Source organism: Callospermophilus lateralis, chromosome 7, assembly GCF_048772815.1.
Source record: "Callospermophilus lateralis isolate mCalLat2 chromosome 7, mCalLat2.hap1, whole genome shotgun sequence".
NCBI lineage: Eukaryota > Metazoa > Chordata > Mammalia > Rodentia > Sciuridae > Callospermophilus > Callospermophilus lateralis.
The window spans coordinates 4,370,563-4,394,181 of record NC_135311.1 but is presented as its reverse complement, the minus strand read 5'-3'; the positions used below and the strand labels follow the sequence as shown (position 1 = coordinate 4,394,181).

At 43.1% G+C, this 23,619-nt stretch overlaps 1 protein-coding gene and 1 pseudogene across 1 annotated transcript; one reads left to right on the top strand and one right to left on the bottom strand.

Annotated features, from left to right (window-relative positions):
* Positions 1 to 4,273: 4,273 nt before the first annotated feature.
* LOC143404966 (late cornified envelope protein 3D-like) lies at positions 4,274 to 4,546 on the top strand (annotated as a pseudogene).
* A 3,394-nt stretch (positions 4,547 to 7,940) lies between these two features.
* Positions 7,941 to 8,222, bottom strand: LOC143405137 (late cornified envelope protein 3C-like). Its single transcript, XM_076863493.1, has one exon. The coding sequence runs from the start codon at positions 8,220 to 8,222 to the stop codon at positions 7,941 to 7,943; it is 282 nt and encodes a 93-aa protein (XP_076719608.1).
* Between the last annotated feature and the right edge of the window lie 15,397 nt (positions 8,223 to 23,619).

The following is a 23,619-nucleotide window of genomic DNA, read 5'->3' as shown; positions in this document are numbered from 1 at the left end:
ATTATATCTTTATTCTTATTACATAATTATATATTCTATATTAAATTTAAATTTTTGTAGTTCCACATCTGGGATAATGGGACAAAATGGGTTTAGCATCTACTACATCACACTCTGGGGCACTGGGAGAGGGTCTGGTTTTCTCTCAATGGGCTTCTATAAGAATTGGATACTTATATTCTTTTCCCCTTACAAAATCTTCCCAATGTTAAGGAACTATAAACTTTGCTCTATATGATACATAAATATTTAACATTTCAATACCTCTCTGCTAGCAAGGGCTAGCAGATAATAAAGTGAAAAGGGAAATTCAAAAGCGTTATTTTTTTAAACTATCAAATAGAATTTTTTGAAATAGGTAGACTTATTTTCACGTCACATGTTGTGCCAGTAAAGTCGTCACTAGTTCACATTACGCCATGGGTGCACCATGGTTTCAAATCTTCCTTTTACCTCCCTGTTCCACCCTGTTAAGACTAGAGATCTCATCAGTGTGTGTCCAGGAAAGTATCACTCACATTGACAGACATAATAAGGAATGGGGGAGACAGATGGGGATTCTACCAGGACAGGAGCCGCTGTTTCCACACCTGAGCCTGGGGACCAAGGGGAGAAGTGGGGGTTCTGGGAAACTGGAAAACTGGGCGAGGGCCCTCTGCAGCGCTGGAACCTAGGCCTTTGAGAAGGGCCCTGGCTAGACCTGCTGGTGCTCCTGTGAGAAGGAGACGGTAATTCTAGACACAGGGGGAAATGGGAACCAAACCAACCGCTGCAGCCAGACTTGAGGCCGGAGGGCGGGCGGATTGCTGGAGGGGAGCTCCCTGTCCCTTCTCCTCCCCGGGCTGCTCCTTCCCTCTAGCGCCCTCTGTCGACGGATTCTGATGGACAACTAGAGCAAAGGAGAGGGAGGCTCCCAAAGCCCAGGCAGGATCCCAGGGAATGGGAGGGCAGGGCTGAGCTAAGGACTAGGGTTTGCCGGTCAACTGAGAACCACCGTGGGTAGGTGGGAGGGCAGGGAGGCCAGCCTGCATCCGTGCTTTTAAAATGCAACCTGGAGTCAGAAAATGGAAAGTAATCTGTGTGACTCCAGTGGGTCCCTATTCCTGAAAAAACGGGAGTGGGGAGATGATTTTGGAAAAACAAGTTGTGGTCAAGAGATGAAGTTGAAACTTAGAAAAATTTTTGACAGATCTCCTAGAGTATTTAGGAGTTACTAGTTTTCACAATAAAGGAGTAACTATATCACTCAGTAGTAAGGGGACCCTGCACAGTTTTGTGTGAACCTCAAAGCTGGTTAAGGCCCAGCACTAGGTCAGAACTCAAAAAATAAATAAATAAATAAAAAGTAAGTTCTAGCTCTGGCTTTGCAGCATTTCATCTGTGACTTTGGATTAATTACTTTGCCTTAATGAGTCTTGGGTTCATCTGACAGAAAAATATTTTAAAGGCAATGTTCTTAAAGTAGTTTTATAAATGAAGTGCTTACCTATTGCTCCAAAAGGGGAAGAATTATCATCCTAATAAATTTAAAAATGTGTTTTGATAATAAAATGATTGGATAAAATTTGTTTATCAGCTAAAATTAAGAAGAAGAAGAAGAAGAAGAAAGAAAACCTTAACTTTGGGACTTCCTGTTCAAGAAGACTGACTGAAGACACCCTGCAGGATTTTACTAGTCACTAGTTAGTAAGATAAGAATCGTCTGCTCAGTGACATGTCATCTGAGGTTTAGATGGAGAATGCTATTGAAGTTTGTCAAATGCTTTCTCTACATCCATTGAAATGGTCTATTTTGGTTTCTTTATAAATACACTGAATTACATGGATAGATTTTCTAAAAACAAAATATCCCTTGCCACCTTTCACTGTTGGGTAGAAGGAGGACTAGTTCTTCCAACTAACACAACTAGGAAACTCTGATAAACCACAAGTTGTATTTTGGAAGGCAGCACAGAAATGCCGAGCCGATGTGAACCAAAGGGGAAAGATTCCAAAAAGAGAGGCTGACTTCTGCCCCCACTTTACCCAGGACCGTTGATCAATGCTGGGCAGGCAGGATGAGAGCACAGCTGGGAGGCCAAGAAATCAACTGAACTTTTAGCAGAGAATTGGTGGCCCTGAAGCAAGCGTTGGGTTTTCCCTAAGGCTACTTGCCAAGGTTGGCTGTGTACTGCAATAAGCTCAAACCTACTGGAAAAATCTAGAACATTGCAAAGCTTCTGGTGATTTGTGAGACAAAGATTAGTGCAGCCCCCGACCAGTGTGGGCTACTGAACCAAAGTCACTCGAGTGAAATTTGATGCAAAAAGACCACGCAGACATGGAATACCTTTTTCTGAGCTTCAGGACAGCTTCTCCAGCTCCCGGCCTCAGGCTCCCACAAAGCAGGCAAGAGAAAGAGAGGCTGATGGGGGGGGGGTGCATGTTGTAGAGCTGGCTTTTATTGGGGGACGCTGTTTCTTAGAACATTCTATCCGAAAAGGGGCAAGAGGTAGGATTACAAATGAACAGGTGAGTGTAGATCAACCCCACCAGGTAACACCTACTCCTGGAGCCACACCTCATTATCCAAGCTGGGGTAAATGTCCTTGTATTGCAGGGAGCAATAATTGTTCAGTACCTCTTTATTCGGGACTGAAAGGTGTGTACACAGCTACTGTCCAGAGCGGCTCCCCACAGATTAGAGTTCAGGAATAGGTCAGTTGAATGTGTCTTCAATTACAGCAACAACAGAACTCCCTTCCTGTACCATCAGTTGTGGTTGCTGTTGTCCCCACAAGTGACGTCACATTTTTACATGGCCAGCTCCTCCACCAAGACCCACCTCAGCTCTCCTCTCCCACCCAGCACCTCGTGATGCACTCCAGGTGCCATGAAGTTCTCTGAAGAGCTTCTCCAGCCGTGGCCCCAGTCCCCCTCTCCTACCCAGCTCTCATTCACATTTCGTTCTCAACGTCTGCCAAGTTCAGCTCCATCAACTCCCCAAGACTAGAGCTGATTACACTACCTCCCTCTGGAGGGCATCGACAAAGCAACGGTGGTGGACACCCACAGGCAGTGACCCCAGGGCTGAGGCCGTGGCAGGCACCTGTGTCCACCACTTAGCTCATAGGATCAGAGCTGAATGTCCAGTTCTCTGTCCTCCTGTGAGGCTGTGAGCTACCCAAGGGCAGAAACGCATCCTGTTTATTTCCAAATTGCCAGTAACCACAAGGGACCTGTTCTGAGTTCAGGGTGTGCGAGCTGGAGGGATAAATAAAAGTGGGGTGGCAGCCAGAGGGTTTGAGCCATGGTTGATGGGACTGTCATTGAAATTTCCTGTTTACCCTTTGTCATTTCTCAAAATATATGCAGCACATTGTCGAAAGCCTGGGTGTGTGTGTGTGTGTGTGTGTGTGTAGAGAGAGAGAGAGAGAGAGAGAGAGAGTAGTGGGGGAGATAGAGAGAGGGAGAGAGGGAGGGAGGGGAGTATGGCGCTGCCTCTTGGGGTTGGAACAAGGACCCCTACTTGAGCTGTGCACCATATAACCCAGCTCAGAACAGAGGGCTGGGGTCCCGTGTTTCTCAGCCCACAGGTGCCTCGGGAAGAGCCTTCTCTTGCCCCCACAGAACCAGGTCCTCCTGGGGGGAGGGACAGAGTTGGAAGGTGAGCAGACACGTTTGTTCTCCAACAGGGAGAGGGAGGTAGGAAGACAAGGTGAGGTGGTGGAGGGGCTGGTGGTGGGCAGCAGGACCATGACCAGGAAGAGCCAGACTGGGAGGAGGAGGAAGCTGAGGAGCCCCCGTGAGCAGCCGACCTGAGGATCTCTTGCTCCCTGTCTGCTCTGCTCCCAGAGATGTCCTTGCTGCTTCCTCAAGTCCTCCCTCCCTCTCACCCCCTCACTCGGGTTCAGTGATGGGAAGCCTGGGGGGTGATGGAGCGCTGTGTGTTTGGGGCACTGGATACCTGCAGGGGGCGCTGTTCACGCTGGGTCATGGGATAGCCTTGGGGACCTGTGCAGAGAAACCTTGGAGGCTTGCCCCGGAGACCTGTCATCTGTCCTCCTGGCAGGAGGGAGAGAAGGGAGGAAGGATCGATCATCTCTTGGGATCCACTGAAATCCAAATCAGTCTTAATTTTCTTTCTTCCCATTCTGATTGAAGGACTGACTCCGTTTAGTGGGAAAGAATCTGCAGCTGAACCAAAGAATGTGGAGACGCTGGCCAGAACCTCGGCATCGACACGCATTCCGTTTGGGCTTTATTTTGCCCAGGCTCACTGACTCCGGTGGGGATGTCCTTCCAGCAGAAGCAGCCGCAGTGCTAGCCCCCTCCCCAGGGCCCCTCACCCAGGGGCCCCCCCAAAAGCCCAGCACAGTGTCTGCCTGCAGCCTTCTCCGGCCGTGCTCCAAGCTCCGAGGGCTGCGCTGTCCCCACCTCCAAGGGCGGCTGCTGGCCGAGCCACCGCAGTTCCCACTGATGCCAGCGCCAAAGACTCCCGGGACACGGCAGTGGTCAGCAGTCTGGGGGCCCTGGGTGTGGCCACAGCTCTGGGGGCTGCTGCTGACCTGAATCCTGAGGCTTAGGTGATTTCAGAGGAAACCAGGATCCCAGGGTTGGAGGAAGAGCCCCAGCCTGATGCCCCCTTCCTTAGGTATCCCAGTTTCTCCTGAGCTGCGCAGCCCAAGTGTTCCCACGTGATATGATTTGGATCTGGGATGTCCCCAAAAGTCTCATGGGTTGAAGACTTTAGTCCCCAGTAGCCGTGTCCAGAGAGCGGGGCCTCGTCGGCAAATTAATCCATTCAAGGGATTGATCCTCGAAGGCGAGGAGGTGGGAACTGTGAACAGGTGGGGACTGACTGCAGGAAGCAAGTCACTAGGGGCATGCTCTCGGGGACAGTATCTTGTCCCTGACCCCTTCCTTATCTTCTCTCTGTTCCCCACTGCCATGAGCTGAACAGCTTTTCTCTGCCCCATCTTGCCACCACCAAGGTCTGCCCCACCTCAGGCCCAGAGCAATGGAGCCCGCTGGCCGTGGGCTGAGACCTGTGCCACTGAGCCAAGGTCAACCTTTCCTCCCCGAGTTGTTCTTCTGAGGTGATTTGGCCACAGGAAAAAAGGCAACTAACAAAAGTACTGTGGATCCCAACGTGCCAGTAAAGTGGGCACTTTCCCACTTAATGTAGGTTGGTACCTTCATTTTCTTGAAAATTATCAATTTTCATCCTTTGTGTGGTGGGCCTCGCTCTAGGGGGAATAAACCCAGCTGAAACAAAACTTTAAAGCATGAAAAGATATTTTTGTGGGGTGGGGGTGGCTAAGAAAGGCATGTATTGACCATTGTCTCCTCATCTCAGCAGGCCAATACCTTTAGAGGGAAGAAGATAAGTTATTAATGAGAGAAAAATAGCGGTGTTCTAATGACCTGCTGTTGCATAACCAATCACCCCATAAGCTTCTTAGTGTAAAAATCAACAACTTAGTTTCCCCACAACTTTGCGGATCAGGTATTCAGGAAGGGCTCGGGGTAACTCTTGTTTTAGGCCCTTGCAGTCAGATGTTCACTGCTGTTCTGGTCACCTGAAGGCCTGGCTGGGAGGGACATAGGAGAAGACTCGTTCCGATGATTGGCAGTCAGTGCTGGACAGCTGGAATATATGTACACTGCATAAGTTGGCCTCGTCATTCCAACATTCCTCCCTTTTTCCGTCTTCTCCACTCTCAATCCTATACTCCACTGACCTCCCTTCTATTTTCATGGGATTTCACAACCCTGTCTTTCTCCCTTATTTTTCTCTAACCTCTGCATATGAAGGAGGGCTTTAGACCCTTCACTTTCTGAGTCTGGCTTATTTCACTTAGCGTGATGTTCCCCAATCCCATCCAGGAATTGCTGTAACACAACAGGAAATGCCATAACTTACTTATTATTTATGGCTGAGTAGAACCCCATTGCGTATATATACCACATATTCATTATCCATTCATCTGTGGATGGACACCTAGGCTGGTTCTCTAACTTGGTTGCTGTGAATTGTGCTGCTGTCAGCATTGATGTGCCTATACCACTATAGTGTGATGATTTTAGTTCTTTTGGATAAATTCCAAATCACGGTATAGCTGGGTCATATGGTGGTTCCAATCCTAGTTTTTTGAAGGACTCTTCATATTGCTTTCCAAAGTGATTGTACTAATTTATAGCCCACCAACAATATATGAGCATGTTTTTCCTCACCTCATCACCAGCATTTATTATTATTATTTGTATTCTCATGATTGCAATTCTAACTGGAGTGAAATGAAATGTCAGTGTAGTTTTCATTTGAGTTTCCCTGATTGCTAGGGATATTGAACATTTTTTTTTTTTCATTTATTTGTTGGTCATTCGTATTTCTTCTTTTGAGAAATGTCTGTTTAATTCTTTTGTCCACTTGTTGATTGGATTTTGTTTGTTGTTGTTTTTTGTTGTTGCTGTTATTGTTTTGGTACCAGAGGTTGAACCCAGGGTCACTGAATCACATCCCAACCCTTTTTGTTATCATTATTAGTTTTCAGACAGGGTCTCACTAAGTTGCTTAAGGCCTCCCTAAGTTGCTGAGGCTGGCCCCGAACTGGCTATCCTCCTGCCTCAGCTTCAGAGTCACTGGGATTACAGGCATGCCCCACCACGCCTGGTTTATTGGGGTGATTTGGGTTTTTGGTTTTGGTTTTTTAGTGCTAAGTTTTTTGAGTTCCTTATTTATTCTGGACATTAATCCACTGTGAGAGGAATGGGTGGAGAAGCTATTCTGGTCTGTAGGATCTCTCTTCATGCTGTTAATTCCTTTCTCTGCTGTGCAGAATTTGAGATCAGGCACTGTGCTGCCTCTAGCATCCCTCTTCTTGCTCAATATTGCTTTGGCTATCCTGGATCTCTGTTTCTAACATTTGAATCTTAGGACTGCCTTTTCTAGTTTGGTGAAGATTGTCATTGGTATTTTGATGGGAATTGCATAGAATCTGTACACTACTTGGTAGTGTGACCATTTTCATAATATTAATTCTGCCTCTCCAATAACATAGGATGTCTTTCCAGCTTCTAAAGCCTTCTTCAGTTTTTTCTTAAGTGTCCTATAGTTAGGATGGTGATGCAATGCTAATGTCTTGTCAAAAGATACCAAAGTTATTTGCATTCATCATATTAAATTGATATCTCACTCTATTAAAATAAAATGCAATGGGAAACATTACTCAGCTGATTTCTACCTCCTAGAAACGCTGATGGAATGTGATCACTTGCCACTCTTGTCAGTCATGTTCCTATCACTCCCATCAGCTTTCATTCTGGAGAGCACGGGCTCCACAGCTCTGGGGCTCTCAGCCCAGGTTGGGAGGACCACGTAGCACTAAGATTGGAAGAACCAGAGGATCAAGGACCAGGGGGGCTGGAGCTTCTCCTCTTTTCTCCTCTCTGCCACACCTAGGGCTGAGCTTCCGGGGCGTTCTCTGAAGGATCCAAACTGGCCCATGAGGCTTATTACCTTTGAGCTCCAGGGCTCTTTGTCAACTCCCAACTCATGCCCCTGACTGTGACCAAGTGAAAAGCCACCACTCATCCTCACCCCGACCTACAGCCCCCTCAAAAGGGTCTCGTGCACTGGGGAGTGTGTATGACTTGCTAGGTGCCTGTCCTGCTGCAGGCCCCTGCACCCGATGTCGGTCAGCCCAGGAGTGACAAAGACAGGGACGTGTTAAAGGTCTCAGTGAATAAGCCAGCTTTATTCTTCACAGGAACACAAAGGAAGATGAACCCCTGAGTTCCTGGAAACCAGCAGGAAGAACTCTGGGGGACACTCAGCTCTTCCAGGAACATCTCAGCAGGAAACAGAGGGAACACGCAAGACCAGGCCAGGGCCCATTCCAATCATTTCAGAACTTCCTTTTCTCAAATGCTTTCACTTAGTTTCATGATTCAAGTCATTAGCAGCCCCCATATTTGTGGCCACTGCCGGAGACTCCAAACTTCTGACCGCTGCCACCATCACAGGAGTCCAAGCTCTGGCGACGGCATCGGTGGGACCTGTGGTGGCTGTGGTGGCTCAGGAAGCAGCCGCCCTCAGAGCTGGGGCCAGCGCACCCTCCTGAGCTCGCAGTGCAGCCAGAGGCCGCAGGCAGACACTGTGCTGGGCTCTTCGGGGGGCACTTGGGTGAGGGGCACTTGGGAGGGGGCTGGCACTGCTGCTGGTTCTGCTGGAAGGACATCCTGGCAAGAATCTGACCTTGAACAAAATAACACAAACATTTAAGCACAGAGTTTCAGACCGATGCCTTCCCACTTCGCTTGTCAGACCTCCCCTCCTCCCATAACTCAGCTGATTTCTAAGCAAAGACCAGAGGGAGAGCTTGGAGGGACGCTTGCATTTGGATAAGGCATCTTCGAGGATGTCAGGTGGATCCGTGTGACAACAGGCTCAGAACAAGAATGGGAAAGAATCGTGAGGTCCTGTGGCTTGTGCAATTTGTGGCTCCCTGACTCCTACCCCCATCTCCTCCCTCACCATCATCTCCCCTGGCTGCTCCCTGTGGGCTTCTTCCTGAGCTTCTATCTCAGATCTGAGCTCGTCTCCCACACACTCTGAGCTGCAGATCTGTTCCTGTGGGGCACTCACCGGGTGCAGGCAGCCGAGAAGGCTGTTTCTGAGGAGCCCAGGGCAGGAGGCCTTTTATCCCGTGCAGAGTGGGTGACACATCACCTGAGCATGCTGCTGTTTCCACAGCCAGGGGAGGTGACAGTGCTGGACACTTCAGAGTTACCTGTCTCCAGTGTCTTCCTGGGCACGTGCCTCAAAGTCTCATAGGTGGGGCCAGGATGTCCTTGTAACCACCCAGTTACTTCCCTCTGCTCCTCCCTGACGGTGCTGCCCCGCCCTTGTCCACTCATTCATTCCCTGTCCCTTTCGCTTCATTCAACAGTAGTAACATGAGGTGCACATGACACGTCGTCTCTTCCCTTTGAGCACCTTGCAGCCTTGACCATCACTCAGAAAAATAGATATATTGGATCTAGTGAGATGAGCTATCAGAGGTGTTCACAAAGACTCAAGCCTCAGAGCCCAGCCTCGTCAGTCAGTCCCCCATTGCACCCCAGGCCCCAAAGAGCAGTAGAGCCTTCAAGTGCTCCCTGGGAGTGGCAGCCGGAGAAGGCCATTGGCCTGAAAGACTATGAAGTGTGGGGTGAGGGGACCATCATGCCCCCCACGGGACAGCAAGTGGACAAGTAAAGGAGTTGGCGAGGATAAGGCCCGTAGAACTCTACGTGATAAGGCGTACAACCGAGGTTGTTAGGAAGGACGAGGAGGAGAACACTGTGTCCCTGTCAACCTGGCTGTAGGATATGGGGAGCAACTAAAAGAAAAAGTGGCTCGTGTGTTTGGAAGAGATGTGGAAGAATTCTGCAAAGAAGTGATGAAGGGCCATCGAGCTTGTTTTGAAATGGTTGGTAATTGTGAGGTGGATGATGGCGGAGGGGGTATGTGTGCCCCACTCCACAGGTTGGCCAGGTTTCGTGTAAACAATACCATTATCCCGATGGATTTAATTCTGAGCCAAGATATATATCTCAAGCATGATAATAAAGCAGATTACAGATATTTACCAAAAAGAAATAATATTGAAGGGGACTTTAATTCTCACATACTAAAATTTAGTTAGTTCAAATAAACCTTACAATGAATATTTCAATCTGTTGTGAATTTGAAAGATTGGCAGCCTGTTTTTAGATGCTAAATACACACTGAGCAGAAAAAGCTAGTGTTCTTTTCCTCTCCAGTCTAAAAATTACTATTTTTAAATCCATGATTCCAAAAGTTCTTTCTGATGTGTACAAGAGCACAAACACCCCTGGAACATAGATAAAAGGATTTCTGGTGACAGCAGGGACAATCTGAGAGAGCCCGTGGTGCACATATGCCATATTTTCTTTATCCACTCATTCACTGGGGGACACCCAGGTGGATGTCATATCTCGCTTATTGTTAATGAGGGTGCAGTGAACCAGGAGATGCAGGAACCTCCTCAGCCACCGATGCCCTTTCCTTTGGATATAAGTCCAGTGGCAAGACGGACGGATCATAAGGTAGTTGATTTTCCATTGTTTGTCAGACTCCACACTGTGATAATGTACATGCTGCTGTCCATACACTATGACGATGGTTGTACCGATTTACAGTCCCACCAATAGTGTACAGTGTTCCCCTTTGTTCCAATTCCCCACCCAGGGTGGTTCTCTCTTGTCTTTTGAATAGAATTCATTCTAACAGGTGGGAGGTAATATCTCACTGTGGCTCCAATTTGCATTTCCCTAATGATTAGTGATATTGAAACTTTTCTCAGGCCTGTAGGACATTTGTATGTCCCCTTTGAGAAACGTCTAAAAGGGTCCTTTGCCCGTTTCTCACGTTGCAATGTTTGTTTCCTGTTACTGAGCTGTTCTTGTTCCTAAATACATTCTGGCTATTAGTTCATTGTTGGATGTATGGTTCACAAATATTTTCCTCCATTATTTGGATTATCTTTTCACTCTTGCTGTTTCCTTTTCTGTGCATAAACTTTTGATGAAATCCCATTTGTTTTTGCTTCTGTTGCCTTTGCTTTTGGTGATCAAAATCCAAAACCTTTTCCCCAGACCAATGCTGAGAAACTTCCTCCTGTATTTTTTTTCCTGGTATTTTTATAATTTCAGGTCTCATATTTAAGTCTTTAATCCATATTAGCATACAGAAATGTTTGTGTACACTAATAACAAACTATCCCAAAAAATGAAATCAAGAAAATAATTCCATTGACAATATCACTAAAACAATGCTTAGGAATAAATTCAATCTAGGAATTGAAAGGTCTGTGCACTGAAAATTATGAAGCATTGATAGAAGAAAATAAAGATGATACAAAAATATGGAAAGCTATTCCATATTCATAGGTTGACATAGATACATTAAATTACATTAATATTGATAAAATCCTAGAGGTGGTGTCAGCAAGATGGTAGAATTCCCCAGCTCCATGCTCCTTCACGTAAACCCAACTAGCAACTCTCTACAAACAAGAACACCTCATGAACCCCCCAGAACTCCAGAATGAGGCCGAGACGCTTCCCTGGACCACAGAACTAAGAATAGCTACAAGCAAAGCGTAAGCGGAGAGGCCTCGTTTTGACCACATCGACCCTCTCCCCGATGGCCCAGCCTGAACACAGGACTCAGGGAGACCCACAGTCTGTACAGGAGTCAGTTAGACGTGAACACTCGGCTCCCTCGCCATTCTAGGCCCTCTTCTACAAGGCATTCTCCTGTCTTACAGGAAACACCGGAGGTATCAGCAGGGTGACATCACCTGGTGTTAGTTAGAAGCAAGGGACAGGTGTAGGGCTCAAAATGACCAACAGCGTGATTTTTTGGTTGCCCTACATTCCAGCCAACAGAGGTAAACTGATGGAAAACCTAGAAGACAGCACTGTTGTGCAGTAAGTATGGCCAAGGGGACTCCCAAGGTTGGCTCTTCCGCTGATTTCCCTACACAGCTCTGGTGCACTCCCTGAACCTTCATTGGACGGGAAATTAAACTTCAAGGGCACCACAGCTATTATTTACTAAGGGAGCAGCAACTGAACCTATCTGATCTCAGCTGCTGAGCCTCAACCAGATAATCCTGAGCATACTCCCTAACCCTTCCCCAAGCTGAAAATCAGGATCAAGGTTGCACTTAACTACAGAAAGACATCTGGCCCCACCCAGCTTCTCCGTAGCAGCCAAGTGGCTAATATACCAAGCTCAGTGCTCCACTTAAGGTTACTCCAGGATGGGGGCTCAGCCTGTGTCCATGCAGACCTTTTTAGCACATTCTCTAAATCTCCTCACCCTGAAGAGCAGTCCAAGATAACTTGCTCAGTCTTTGTGCCCAGCATGTAAATCCCAAACTTTAGTCCTCGCTAATAAGAAACACAACTTACTAAAATGCCCAGAAACAACCCCAGAGCTCAGCCAGCAGCCCTGCCTGACTTCAGAGGTGAGCTAGTGGTCTCACCAAACTGGCGAGAAGAGCCAGCAATTCCATTCAACTCCACAGCACAGTTGACATTCCAGCTCGACTAGACAATCCTACAGCCAGGGCTGCAGCTCACTGACCCAACCGGAATCCCAGGACAGACTAAATAGGGAATGTCAATCCACCAAAGAAGACCAGTGAAGGCTAGAAGAAATAGCTATTCCTCAAACACGCAGGCACCGATGCAGGGCAGAGGGTTATGGGAATATCAGGGGACAATTACACCATCAAAGAGAAACTAATCAAGTTCTAATAGTGGACCCTGAAGAAGTAGAGATACATTAAATTACTGACATGAACCCAGGTCAATCTTCTTAAAGAACTAGAAAAAAAATAAAGATTAAAAATTAAATTCAATGTGGAAAACAATTTCTGAAAAAAATGAGAAGTTTGACAAATAAATATAAATAATAAAAAACAGAAGTCCTAGAGAAAAATACAATATGGAACCAAAAGTTTAATAGAAAGCTTCAACAGTAAACTTCATCAAACAGAAAGAAAAAAAATCAGTGAACTTGAAGAGAGAATGGTGAAATTATCCAGTCAATGGAGCAAAATTAAAAATAAAGAATGAAGAAGGCGAATGGAAATTGTGGCATGTCATCAAGAAACTCACCTTGGCATAGTGGGAACATTATCAGAAGAGAGGAAAAGACCCAGAAAACATAGTTAAGATAATAAAGCCTTGAAATTCCCCAAACATGGACAAAGATGATAATGACCAGCTATAGGAAGTTCAGGTGCTCAATGAAATTCCACAAAAAGGGAGTCCATCACGACACATCATTATCAGATTATCAAAAATCAAAGACAAAAAAATACTGAAAGCAGCCAGAGAGACATTGCCCCACTGAAGGTAGTCTCCATACAGCTAGGAGTAGATGTCTTGTCAGACACACTGCAGCAGTCAGGAGAAGGTGGGATAATATGCTCAAAGGGAAGAAGAAAAAAAAAAACTGCTAACCAAGAATACTTGATTTCACTGGTAAGTTTGTCCTTAGAAATTAGGGGTAAATAAAGATCTTCCCAGCTAAACAAGTGCTAAGGGAATTTATTACCACAGGCCTCCTGTGCAGGAATTGGTTAGAGGATTTATTTCAGTTGAAACAAGGGGGTATAAGCTAACAATATAAAACATATGAAAGTTAAAAACTCAGTGGTAGAAGTAGAGCATTGACTTATTCAAAATTCCCTACAACTGTAAGAGTAGCATATAAAGCAATTTTTATCTCTACCATGAGGATTAAAAAATGAAACTATTAGAAACAAGCATAGCCACAATAAATGTGATTCCCTGCATTAACAAGGTCAAGAATAGGAAGCATGTGACCCTCTAATTGATGCATAGAAAGCATTTGACAAAACTTGACGCCATGTCATGATAAAAGCTCTAAACAGGTAAGTATAGAAGGAATGTATTTCAACACAATAAACACCATAAATGGCAAATCCATATCTTGGTGAAAAGTTGAAATCTTTTACTCTAGTACAAGGTACAAGCAAAGATGTTTACTCTCTTCACTTCCTTTTTAATAGCTCTCAAAATTCTGTCCAGGGCAATTAGGCAAAAGAAAAAAAAGAAAAGAAAAAGAAAGGAAATCCAAACAGGAAAGGAAGAAGTGATTGTCTGCACTAATGACATGATCTCATATAGCAAAAATCCTAAAGGCACCACCAAAAAAAAAGTTAGGACTGATAAATTAATTAAGAAAAGCTATAGAATACAACATCAACATAGAAAACACCGTAAGATTACTATGACTAATAACAAGTTGCTCAAAAGAAAATTAAGGAAAAAATTTATAATAGATAAAAACAATAAATATTTAGGTGTAAGTTTAAGAAGTAAAATTCATATAGTGAAAATTATAGAACAATGATGAAAAATTGAAGAAAACGAACATAAATGGAAAGATATTCTGTTCTAAAGAATTGGAAAGGTTGATATCGTTAAAATGCCCTTACTACTCAAAGTGGTCTCATATTCACGGCAATCCCTACCAAAAGTACAATGCCATTGGTCACAGAACTAGAAAAAGCAATTGTATGATTCATATAGACCTGCAAAGAGGATGCAAAGTCAAAAAAAAGTCTGGAGCAAAATTAACAAAAAAGGAGAAATCACAATGTTTCACTTCAAAATATATTACAAAGTAATTATGGTCAAAACAGAATGGTGCTGGCATAAAACAAACTCATCAATTGGTGGAGCAGGATAGAAAGTCCAAAAATAAACCAAGTGGTTACAGTGATTTATTTTTTACAAAGTTACTAAGAACAAACAATGGGGAAAGTGCAGTCTATCCAATAAATCATGCAGGGGAAACCGGGTGTCTACCTGCAGAGGAATGAAATCAGACCCTACCTCTATCCACTTAAAAGAATCAATTAAAAATGGATTGAAGAGTCAAATGCAAACCTGAAATGGTAGAGCTTTTAGAGAAAAACATGGGCTGCAGCTCTGTGCCTAGCTCTTACTATGTTAACTGCTCCCTTTGCTCTGCTGCGGAAGCTTTTCAAGTGCTGCACCTGGCTTTTGACTCTTGCCATTATTTCTTGATCTACTGGCGTCCTATTCAGAAAGTCGTTGCCGGTGCGTGTGTCCTGAAGTGTTCCCCTGTGTGTGCATCTGGCAGTCTCTGTGTTTCAGGTCCATTTTGAGTTGGTTTTTGTGCAGGGTGAGAGAGAAGGTTCTAGGGTCACTCTTCCACATAGGGGCATCCAGTTTTCCCAGCACCATTTGTTAAAGACGGATTTCCCTCCAAGGCATCTTCTTTGGCTCATTGACTTACCAAGAACCAATGGCAGTAGCTGCACTGGTTTGTCTCTGTGTCCTCTTTTCTACACCACATTGGTCTGTGTCTGGTTTTATTTCAGCTCCATGCAACTTCTTGTTACTATGGCTCAGTTGTATATTTTGAAATCAGGTATTGTGATGCCTTCAACATTGCTCTTTGGGCTTGGATTATTTTTAAATCTTTTTTCATTTTGGATGTTTGGGCTCTTTTTTGCTTCCATATTAACTTTAGGATTTCCTTTTTCTATTCTGTGAAAAGTGGCATTTTGATGGGGATTGCATTGATTCTAGAGATCATTTCCCTAATATGGTCATTTTAACAATAGCAATTCTGCTGATTCATGACATAGGAGGTCTTTCCATCTTTCTGCATCTTCTTTAATTTCTTTCTTCAGTGTTTTGTAAATTTCATTGTTGAGATATTTTACCTCCTTAGTTAGGTCTCTTCCCAATCCTCAGTGTACACCCAAGAAATTAAAGTCAGAAAATCGTACAGATGCCTGCAGACCTATATTTATAACAGCACTATTCAATAAGTCTAGGTTCTCATCAACAGATAGATAAATAAGACATATGAGGTATAAATACAAACAATGGAGTATTTTTCGGCCATAAAGAAGAGAAAAATTATGTCATTTGCGGGAAAGTGGATATAACTGGACATCATAATGTTAAGAGAAATAAACCAGACTCAGAAAGACAAGTAGCACATGTTTCATTCATGTGTAGATGTTAGGGTCTGTAAACAAGTCAAGGTGGCGCCTGGCATTTTGCCAGAGGGAGTGGTTTGTGAAGTAACGCCAGCGAGCCATTAAGTGTGGAGAGTCCTTATTGGTTGGCTGCTGTATCTAGTTTATGTTAATTAAGATAAGCTGTGTGGAATGTATGTATACCCCTCCTGTCCTACAATAAACGGCTCCCACTCCTGCTGTATCAATGTACACAAGTTGCTCGTCACTCCCCGGTTATTTTGCTGCAGCCAGACTTCGGTATATAGATTCTGGGGCAGGGGTCAGGAAAGCAGGACATGAAAGTAGCATGGAGACTATTAAAGAAGAGGAGGGGATGGGAGGTCGTAGAGGGAGGTAATAGGTGTGGGTGGACATGACCAAATAATGTCATTTGCATGTACAAACATGCTGTAATGAAACCCATTATTGCATTAGCTAAAACACTAATTAAAAAGAAAGCTATGACATTGCTCTGGGCAAGATTTTTTTGGATATGAAACCCGAAAACTCAAAAAAACAAAACAAAAAAAGCAAAAGTGCCTCAGACAAAGAACTTCTGCCGAGCAAAGGAAAATGTCAGCAGAATGAAAAACAACCCACAGTAGGAGATAAAATACTGGCAAACCATATATATAAGGAGTTGATATCCAGAATATATTAGGAACACAAATAACTCAATATCAAGAAAACAATCCGATTTTAAAAGGGGACAGGGCTGGGGATGTAGCTCAGGGGTGAAGTACCTGCCCAGCATCTGCAAGACCTTGGGCTCAATCCCCAGCACTACCCCAAAATAGTAAAATAAAACAAAACAAAAAAATTGAAAATGATCAAAGGACTTGAATAAACATTCTCAAAATAAAATATACAAATGACCTACAAGTTCATGAAAAAAGTGCTGAGCATCACTAAACACTGGAGAAATCACATTAAAACCACAAGATATCACCACCACACACCTCTTAGAATGGTTTTTACCAAAGTGGCAAAAAATAACAAGTATTGCTAAGGATTTTAGGAAAAGATAACTCTTTACACTCTTTATGGGAAAGTAAATTAGAACAGCCATTATGGTATATGGTACAGAGGTTCCTTAAAAATTGCCATACAATACAGCAATCCTGCTCTTGGGAATTGTGTGTCAAAGGGCTTCTGTAGTCCTGTGTTCCTTGAAGTATTGTTTACAATATCCAAGGTATGGAATCACCTAAGTGTCTATCAACAGAGAAGTGGATAGAGAAATGTAGTATATGTACACATAGTGGAATACTAGTCAGCCTTAAAAAATGAATTCTGCAAATTCTGTCTTTCAGACAGACATTATGGTGACATTATGTTAATTTTTAAAAGGCAAATTTCATATGATCTCACTTGTAAATGAAATATTTCAAAAGTTTAATTCACAGAAGTAGAAGACCAGTGATTAGAAGAGGTGGGTCAAGAAAGAAAGGCAATAAGTATTTACTGGTCAATGGACGCATAGTTTCAGCTACACAGGGGAATAGTTTTGATATCTATTGCACAGCAGGGTAACTATGGTCAAGAGTAACATATTATATATTTTAAAATAAGTAAATTTCAAATGCATCATCAAAAAGATGTCAAGTAAGTGAGGTGATGGATATGCTAATTGGCTAATACATATATATTAAATTAAAATTTAAATTTAAATATATTAAATTATATATATAATTGTACTCCATACTATGATAGTTATGATTTGTCAAGTTAAAATAATATAAACATCTAAATAGAATAGAACATCCATACTATACAACACAGTCTATAGATTCAAGAAAATATCAAAATTCCAATAACATTTTCACAGAATTAGAAAAACAATCCTAAAATTCATATGTGATCACAAAAAAAAAACACGAATAGCCAAAGAAATATTAAACAAAAAGAATGAAACTGGAAAAATATACTGCCTAATCTTAAAATATATTTTAAAGCCACAGTAAAAATAGTATAATACTCACACAAAAATAGATATATAGCTCAATGAAACCAAGTAGTCCAGAAATTAATTCATGCATTTAGTCAGCTGATCTTTGATAAAAGTACCAAGCATACCCAGTAGGAAAATCGCAATTTCTTAAGAGCATGGTGTTGGGAAATACTTGGAATCATGCATTAAAGAAAAATTTAGCACATCACCAACTTTATTTAGCATGAGTCCACCAACACAATTCACCAGAACTGAGCAGTGTACAGAGAAATAATTTTAAAAACCCTTCCATCAAATTATGTGAAATTTGTATATGCTTGATCTAAAAACTGGGTACCCGGGAGATTTATAGTGGTACAAGTTGAAGGACTGCAAAATGTCAGGCAAAATTACCTGGGATTTTCATTGTGGGCACACTCTTGATCAGGCAAAGGGGAAACTTCAGATATGAAGGAAATAGTTCAAAAGTTCGATTCATAGAAGTAGAAGGACAGTGATTTTTTATACATTTTTTATACATTTCACAGTTCCTGATAATACTCTACATTATATAAGTGAATAACGGTTGGGAAAAAAAAGAAACTGGCACTGGGGAATCTGGGTGTCTGCAGGCAGAGAGGAGTGAGAGTCGACCTTCATCTCCCCTCCTATGGAGAATCCTCTCAGGCTAACTGCTGCCCTGGGAGCAGCCAGCCACTCGCTCTGGTGATGGTCCCAGAGCAGAAGTAAAGGGCATGGTTCATGCCAAACTGGACGAGAAGGCTAAGGAGGGACCAGGGCAGAGGAGACACGGCTTTGCTGGTGGTGTCAAGCCTGCAGCGTGGAGACTCGGGTGGGCAGCCTCAGCGGGAGGGTGCTCTCAGGGAACTCCGGGTGCTCCGGCGGCTCCACTCCGGCCCATGAGCGGTGACCCTCACTGGAGACCCCACTCGGTGACTTTTCTCCTAAGTCCAAGGTTTGATCTGAGCCTGTGCCCTTCCTAAGTGCCACCACCAGACCTTATCTCCAGGCTTTACTGACACTTTCGTCATTCATTCCCACATCCTCCACTTGAGAAGCCCAAGCTGAGTCGGAGCAAGATCAGTAAGTGGGTTGCTCAGGCTGAGGTTTAGCAGAGAATAAGGGACACAATGGTGGCCTCCAGGGAGCTGACAGCCTGGGCCAGAAGACAGACACAAGCCTTCACTAGTGATGACTGAGCCCTGAGGGATAATGTAGGCACTGACGGGAAGTGAGAGGAGAGCTGACTTTGACCTGGGGTTCAAACCTAGCTGTAGAAGAGAATGATTATTTTTCCATGAAGAATGATGTTATGGTTTGGCTACAGGGAATCCCCCTAAACCTCCTGTGTTGATGCAGGAATATTTCAAAGGTAAAATGATGATTGAGAGCTGTCACCTGATCAGTCCACCCTAGTTTGAACGACTAGCTGGGTAGTAAATGTAGGTAAAGTGGATTATGGCTGGGAAAGGTGGGTCACTGGAGACCTATCCTAGAAGGATCTCCACCATGCCCTTCCGCCATGATGCTCCTCTTCACTCGGGCCCAGAGCAATGGAGTTGGCCAGCCATGGACTGAACCTCTGAAACCGTGAGCCAAAAGAAATGTTTGCTCCTGTAAGTTGTTCTTATCAAGTGTTTTGGTCCCAGTGATGAAAAAAATGACCAATACACATGGTTTCCTGGAAATAATACGAAGTCCACTTTAATCCCAGTGACATACACTTTTGAGTTGCTGTAGGGCAAACCATGTCCCCCAGAGTGACTGGAGCACTTCAGAATCCGTCAGCAAGATGATTTGCTTTTCCTCATGCATCAGAAGCTGACTTGTGGGTGGATTCCTCTCAACCCCGTCTCTGATTGTTTCCATATCCTGATGTTCCCAATTTTCTCCTTCTTGAGATGGAGCTCTTCAACTCACACTTCTCTTATGGAACTTCTTCTCCCACCTCTAGACCCACCCATTTGTTCTCAGATTCTACAGTGAACCTGAGGTGATGGGAGAAGGGTATTGAACCCTCAGCCAGGTTACTTCTCCTAGAGCCTGGGTCAGATGCTCTGCAGTGAAATTTGGTAATGGTCTGGACATCCTGAGGACCTGGGATAACAATGAAGGAAAAACTTACCCGCCCAGCTCCAAATCAGGATGTTAGGACCTAACAACATGTGCTTCTGCTAGTCCAGGAAGTGTTCATTAGAGGTGTAGTTCCTGGGCGAACCGTCTAAGCAGGCATATAAGTAATAAATGAGCAAACAGTTAAACAAACAAGGATCATCCCTTCTCCCTAGCAACGTAAGACTGATGCTATGAAAGGCAGCTGAGTCACTCTTGGAAAAGATCAGATGAAAATCCCAAAATGCCCCTGGAGAGGAGATTTACTCCTGGAGCTGATAGTTTCCTACCACAGAGTTTTAGGTGCATGGATTTGGGTTAACCTGTTGTTCATAATAGATTGCTCATCATCAGTCCACACTGAATCTTCTTAATTAATAGATCTATCTGCGTGACTGCTTGCCCATTTTTTAAATAATACACACACACACACACACACACACAGGAACCACCTAAGTGAAAACCGGAATTTGATAGTAAGTTATATGTACCTTACACCTGACCTGTCCCATCTGAGATAACCATGATCCTAAATCTTGTATTTATCATTCTTTTATTTCATTTTTTCATGTTTTATCATTTTTTATTCCTAAAAGAAGTTTTTTTGATTTTTATGTTTCTATTTTAAGTGGATTTCCTGAGGTATTACTATACTAGCCAAAAAAAAAAAAAAAATTTTAAGTCCCAACCAACACCACTACATGTAAACACATTTCCAGTTTGGATACAGCAGTCCCATCACCCCAAAATAGTCCCTCATGTGCCTACAGAGAGTCTCTCCACTCTATCAGCCTTGGGCGATTACTGACCTACTTTCAGTTTTTACAACTTTGCTTTTTCCAGAAAGTCACGTAATTGGAATGGTATAATATGGTGTAAAGTCTGGCTTCTTTCACAGAGTACATATGATGCACTTGAGACTCATTCCTCTCGCTCTGAGCATCAGAAGTTCCTCCTGTTTTACTGCTAAGGCCTTCTATTGTATGCACACACCATGTTTTGACTTGTGTTGGCCATTCAGCAGGGAAGGCCATGTGGGTTGTTCTGAGATTGGAGCAGTTATAAATAAAATCACCACAAATTCTGGCCTCGGTTTTTATGGAAATATAAATTTTATTTCTCTTGGGTAATTATTTAAGAATAAGATTTCAAGGAAAAATAGTAAATGGATGTTTAAGTTTTTTAAAGAAACAACTAATCTTTTTCCACAGTGGTTGTATGATTTTGCGTTCCCACCAGCAATGAGTGAGAATTCTAGTTGCTCCACATCCTTGATGGTACCTGGTATTGGCAGTTATGGTTTTTTATTTTAGCCATTCCAAGGTCTGTGGAATGGAATCTCATTTTGTTTTAAATTTGCATTTCCCTAATGATTAATGATGAGTGTCTTTTAAGGTGCTTACTTATCGTCCATGTGACTTCTTCATTGAAATGTGTCTCCAAATATTTTGTCCATTTTTACATCAGATTGTCTATTTTCTTATTACTGATTTTGGGACATTTTTAATAGTCTGGATAGAATTTCTTAAATACATATGTGTTTTTAATTAGCTCTTTTTAGTTATACATGACAGTAGGGTTCATTTTGACATAATTATTATTATGGCCTAAAAGCATCCTATAGATTATACGATATCAGTAAATATATCCTATAATATAATTTAATATAATTATAATTATAACCAGAATGACTTAATATCACTTATCCTATAATTTTAGAATAAGTAATATTAAGTTATTCTGGTTATAAGTTAAAGAACTTAGCCTAAGTAACTCCATTTTAAAAAGAAATCTTAAAAAAAAAATCTTGATTAAGTTAACCTAATTAAGAAACTTTAATTGCTGTAACCCCTGCCCAACCAACCGCAAATGTCGCCCCACCCCTAACAAAAAGTCCGAAATGCTTGCTATAGACACTTACAACACTGTAGAGGTTCACCTAATTGCTCATTTTAGTTTCTGTAACTGAACTTGCTTTGTAACCGAGCTTGCCTGCTCTGTGCAATTGCAGACCCCTAGGCATGGGGGAAGTGGTGTTTATGTATACAGGAAGGTGGGCACTGCACCCTGAACAGCGTCTTGTTAAGGGGCAGTCACAGGCCAGCTAAATAAAGACCCTCCAGTTTGGACAAAATTCGGACTCAGAGTGTTTTCTGAGCAGTGGGCACCCAACAATTGTAAAAGTGCAGAATATGATTTGTTCTCATTCAGTCCCTAGTACTTCCTCATTGCCTCCCCCTTCCTCTCCCCCATTCCTTTTCTCTACTGATCTTTCATTAAAAAAAAATATAAGCAAATATCACATATGTGTTTTAAAAATATTTTCTATAAGTCTGTGAATTTCATTTGCATTTTCTTAAGTGTCTTTTGAAAAGCAGAATTTTTAAATTTCGATGAAGTCTAATATTTTCTTTTTGAGATATGCCTTTGTCGTAGCTGAAAATTTTTTACATAACCAAAGTTATGAAAATATTTTCTCTTGTGTTTACACTAGAAGTTGTGTGGTTTGTGTTTCACATTTGGTCTGTTATTGAGTTAATTTACATATAACTCCACCTTGAGCTGATCTCTATATAGTGATAGGCAAGACTTTTTTAAGCATATGGATGCCCAAGTGTTTCAGTACCATTTTGAAATGACTATTGACTTTGCTTAAAATAATCTAATCATCTATTCTGGATCTAATTTTGGACTCTGTATGTCATAGATTCACCTCTTCTTTGGGAAAAGCACCTTTCTCTCACTATTTAAGTCCAAGATCAACTTGTTATTGTTGTTGTTCATGTCTTTATCACATTGAGGATGTTTGCCTTCTATTCCTTGTTTTCTAAGAGTTTGTATCATGAATTGTACTGGATTTTGTCAAATGCTTTTTTCTGCTTTTGTTAAGATGATTCCATACTTGTAGTTTCCCTTTATTCGATATGAGCGCAGTATGTCTCAACTCTTCAGCGTCTCTCCTTTGAATCACTGTCCTGTCTGAATTTTTCTACAGTTGTAAAAATGGGTTTGATCTTACAAATCATGCATATCTTTTATAATGTGTGATCTGGCTGTGAACTGATTTCCTCAGCCTCTGAGTCCAAGATGAGATCACCATCACTACACTTGTCCAAGTCACCGTCGCTGAAAGGACCAACAATTCAAGCAGTCACAAGCCAGTTCCATGTAATGTTTTAGAATCCACAAAGGGATGTGTCCCGTGTCACAGAAGCCAGTCGGACAGCTCTCGTGAGTCACAGTCCATCCAGCGCTGCCTCTCCTGCCCCAGCTCACAGCCTCCACGTCCACCCTTCTCCTCTCCTGAGTCACCCAGAAACTTGGGAGCTTACCCAGCCGTTGAGATTGACCTTGCTCTTCAGATATTGCTGCCTGTTGACTCGAGATTGTGCCTGTTTAAACCAAAAGGAGTCTTTGTGTTTGCTTCTCTTGGACAGTATAGAAATGCCGTCCATTTCAGCAGACTGATCTTAGCCCCCGATGAGGTCAGCTTTGTTCTTCCTTCACAGAACCTGTCATTTGTACTGCATACACACCATAGTGGCAATTCGTTATTTGGTGTGTCTCCTGTTGGCTGATTGCTGGCACCCTTGTGCAGGTTGGTGGTACCTCCTTCCTCTACACCTGCATTCCTGTTGCTGAGCACAGTGGCTGACCCACAGCTGACACTTGGTATTAGCTGAAGGGTTATTGACTGAGCGAGAAGAAATTGAGGAGAATGGGTGGAAGACAGCCAAGAGGAGGATCTGGTCTGTGGGAGAAAAGGAAATGGGTGATATTCCCATCCTGCTCATTCCTGGAGGTTAGACGAGACTTTCTTGAGGAAACCTGAGTCCTGGCAGCAGCACCTACATTAGGCTGGTCTTTTCCTCCTGTGTGACCATCTACACCAAAACACTATTGGGTAACTACTGTGGGACACAAGTTGTAAACTAGGACCCTCTGGGTAAACCGGGAGACTCACCC

Bases quoted from the DNA above. Each gene is read 5' to 3' on its own strand.
- LOC143405137 (XM_076863493.1), bottom strand. From the start codon at position 8,222: ATGTCCTTCCAGCAGAACCAGCAGCAGTGCCAGCCCCCTCCCAAGTGC.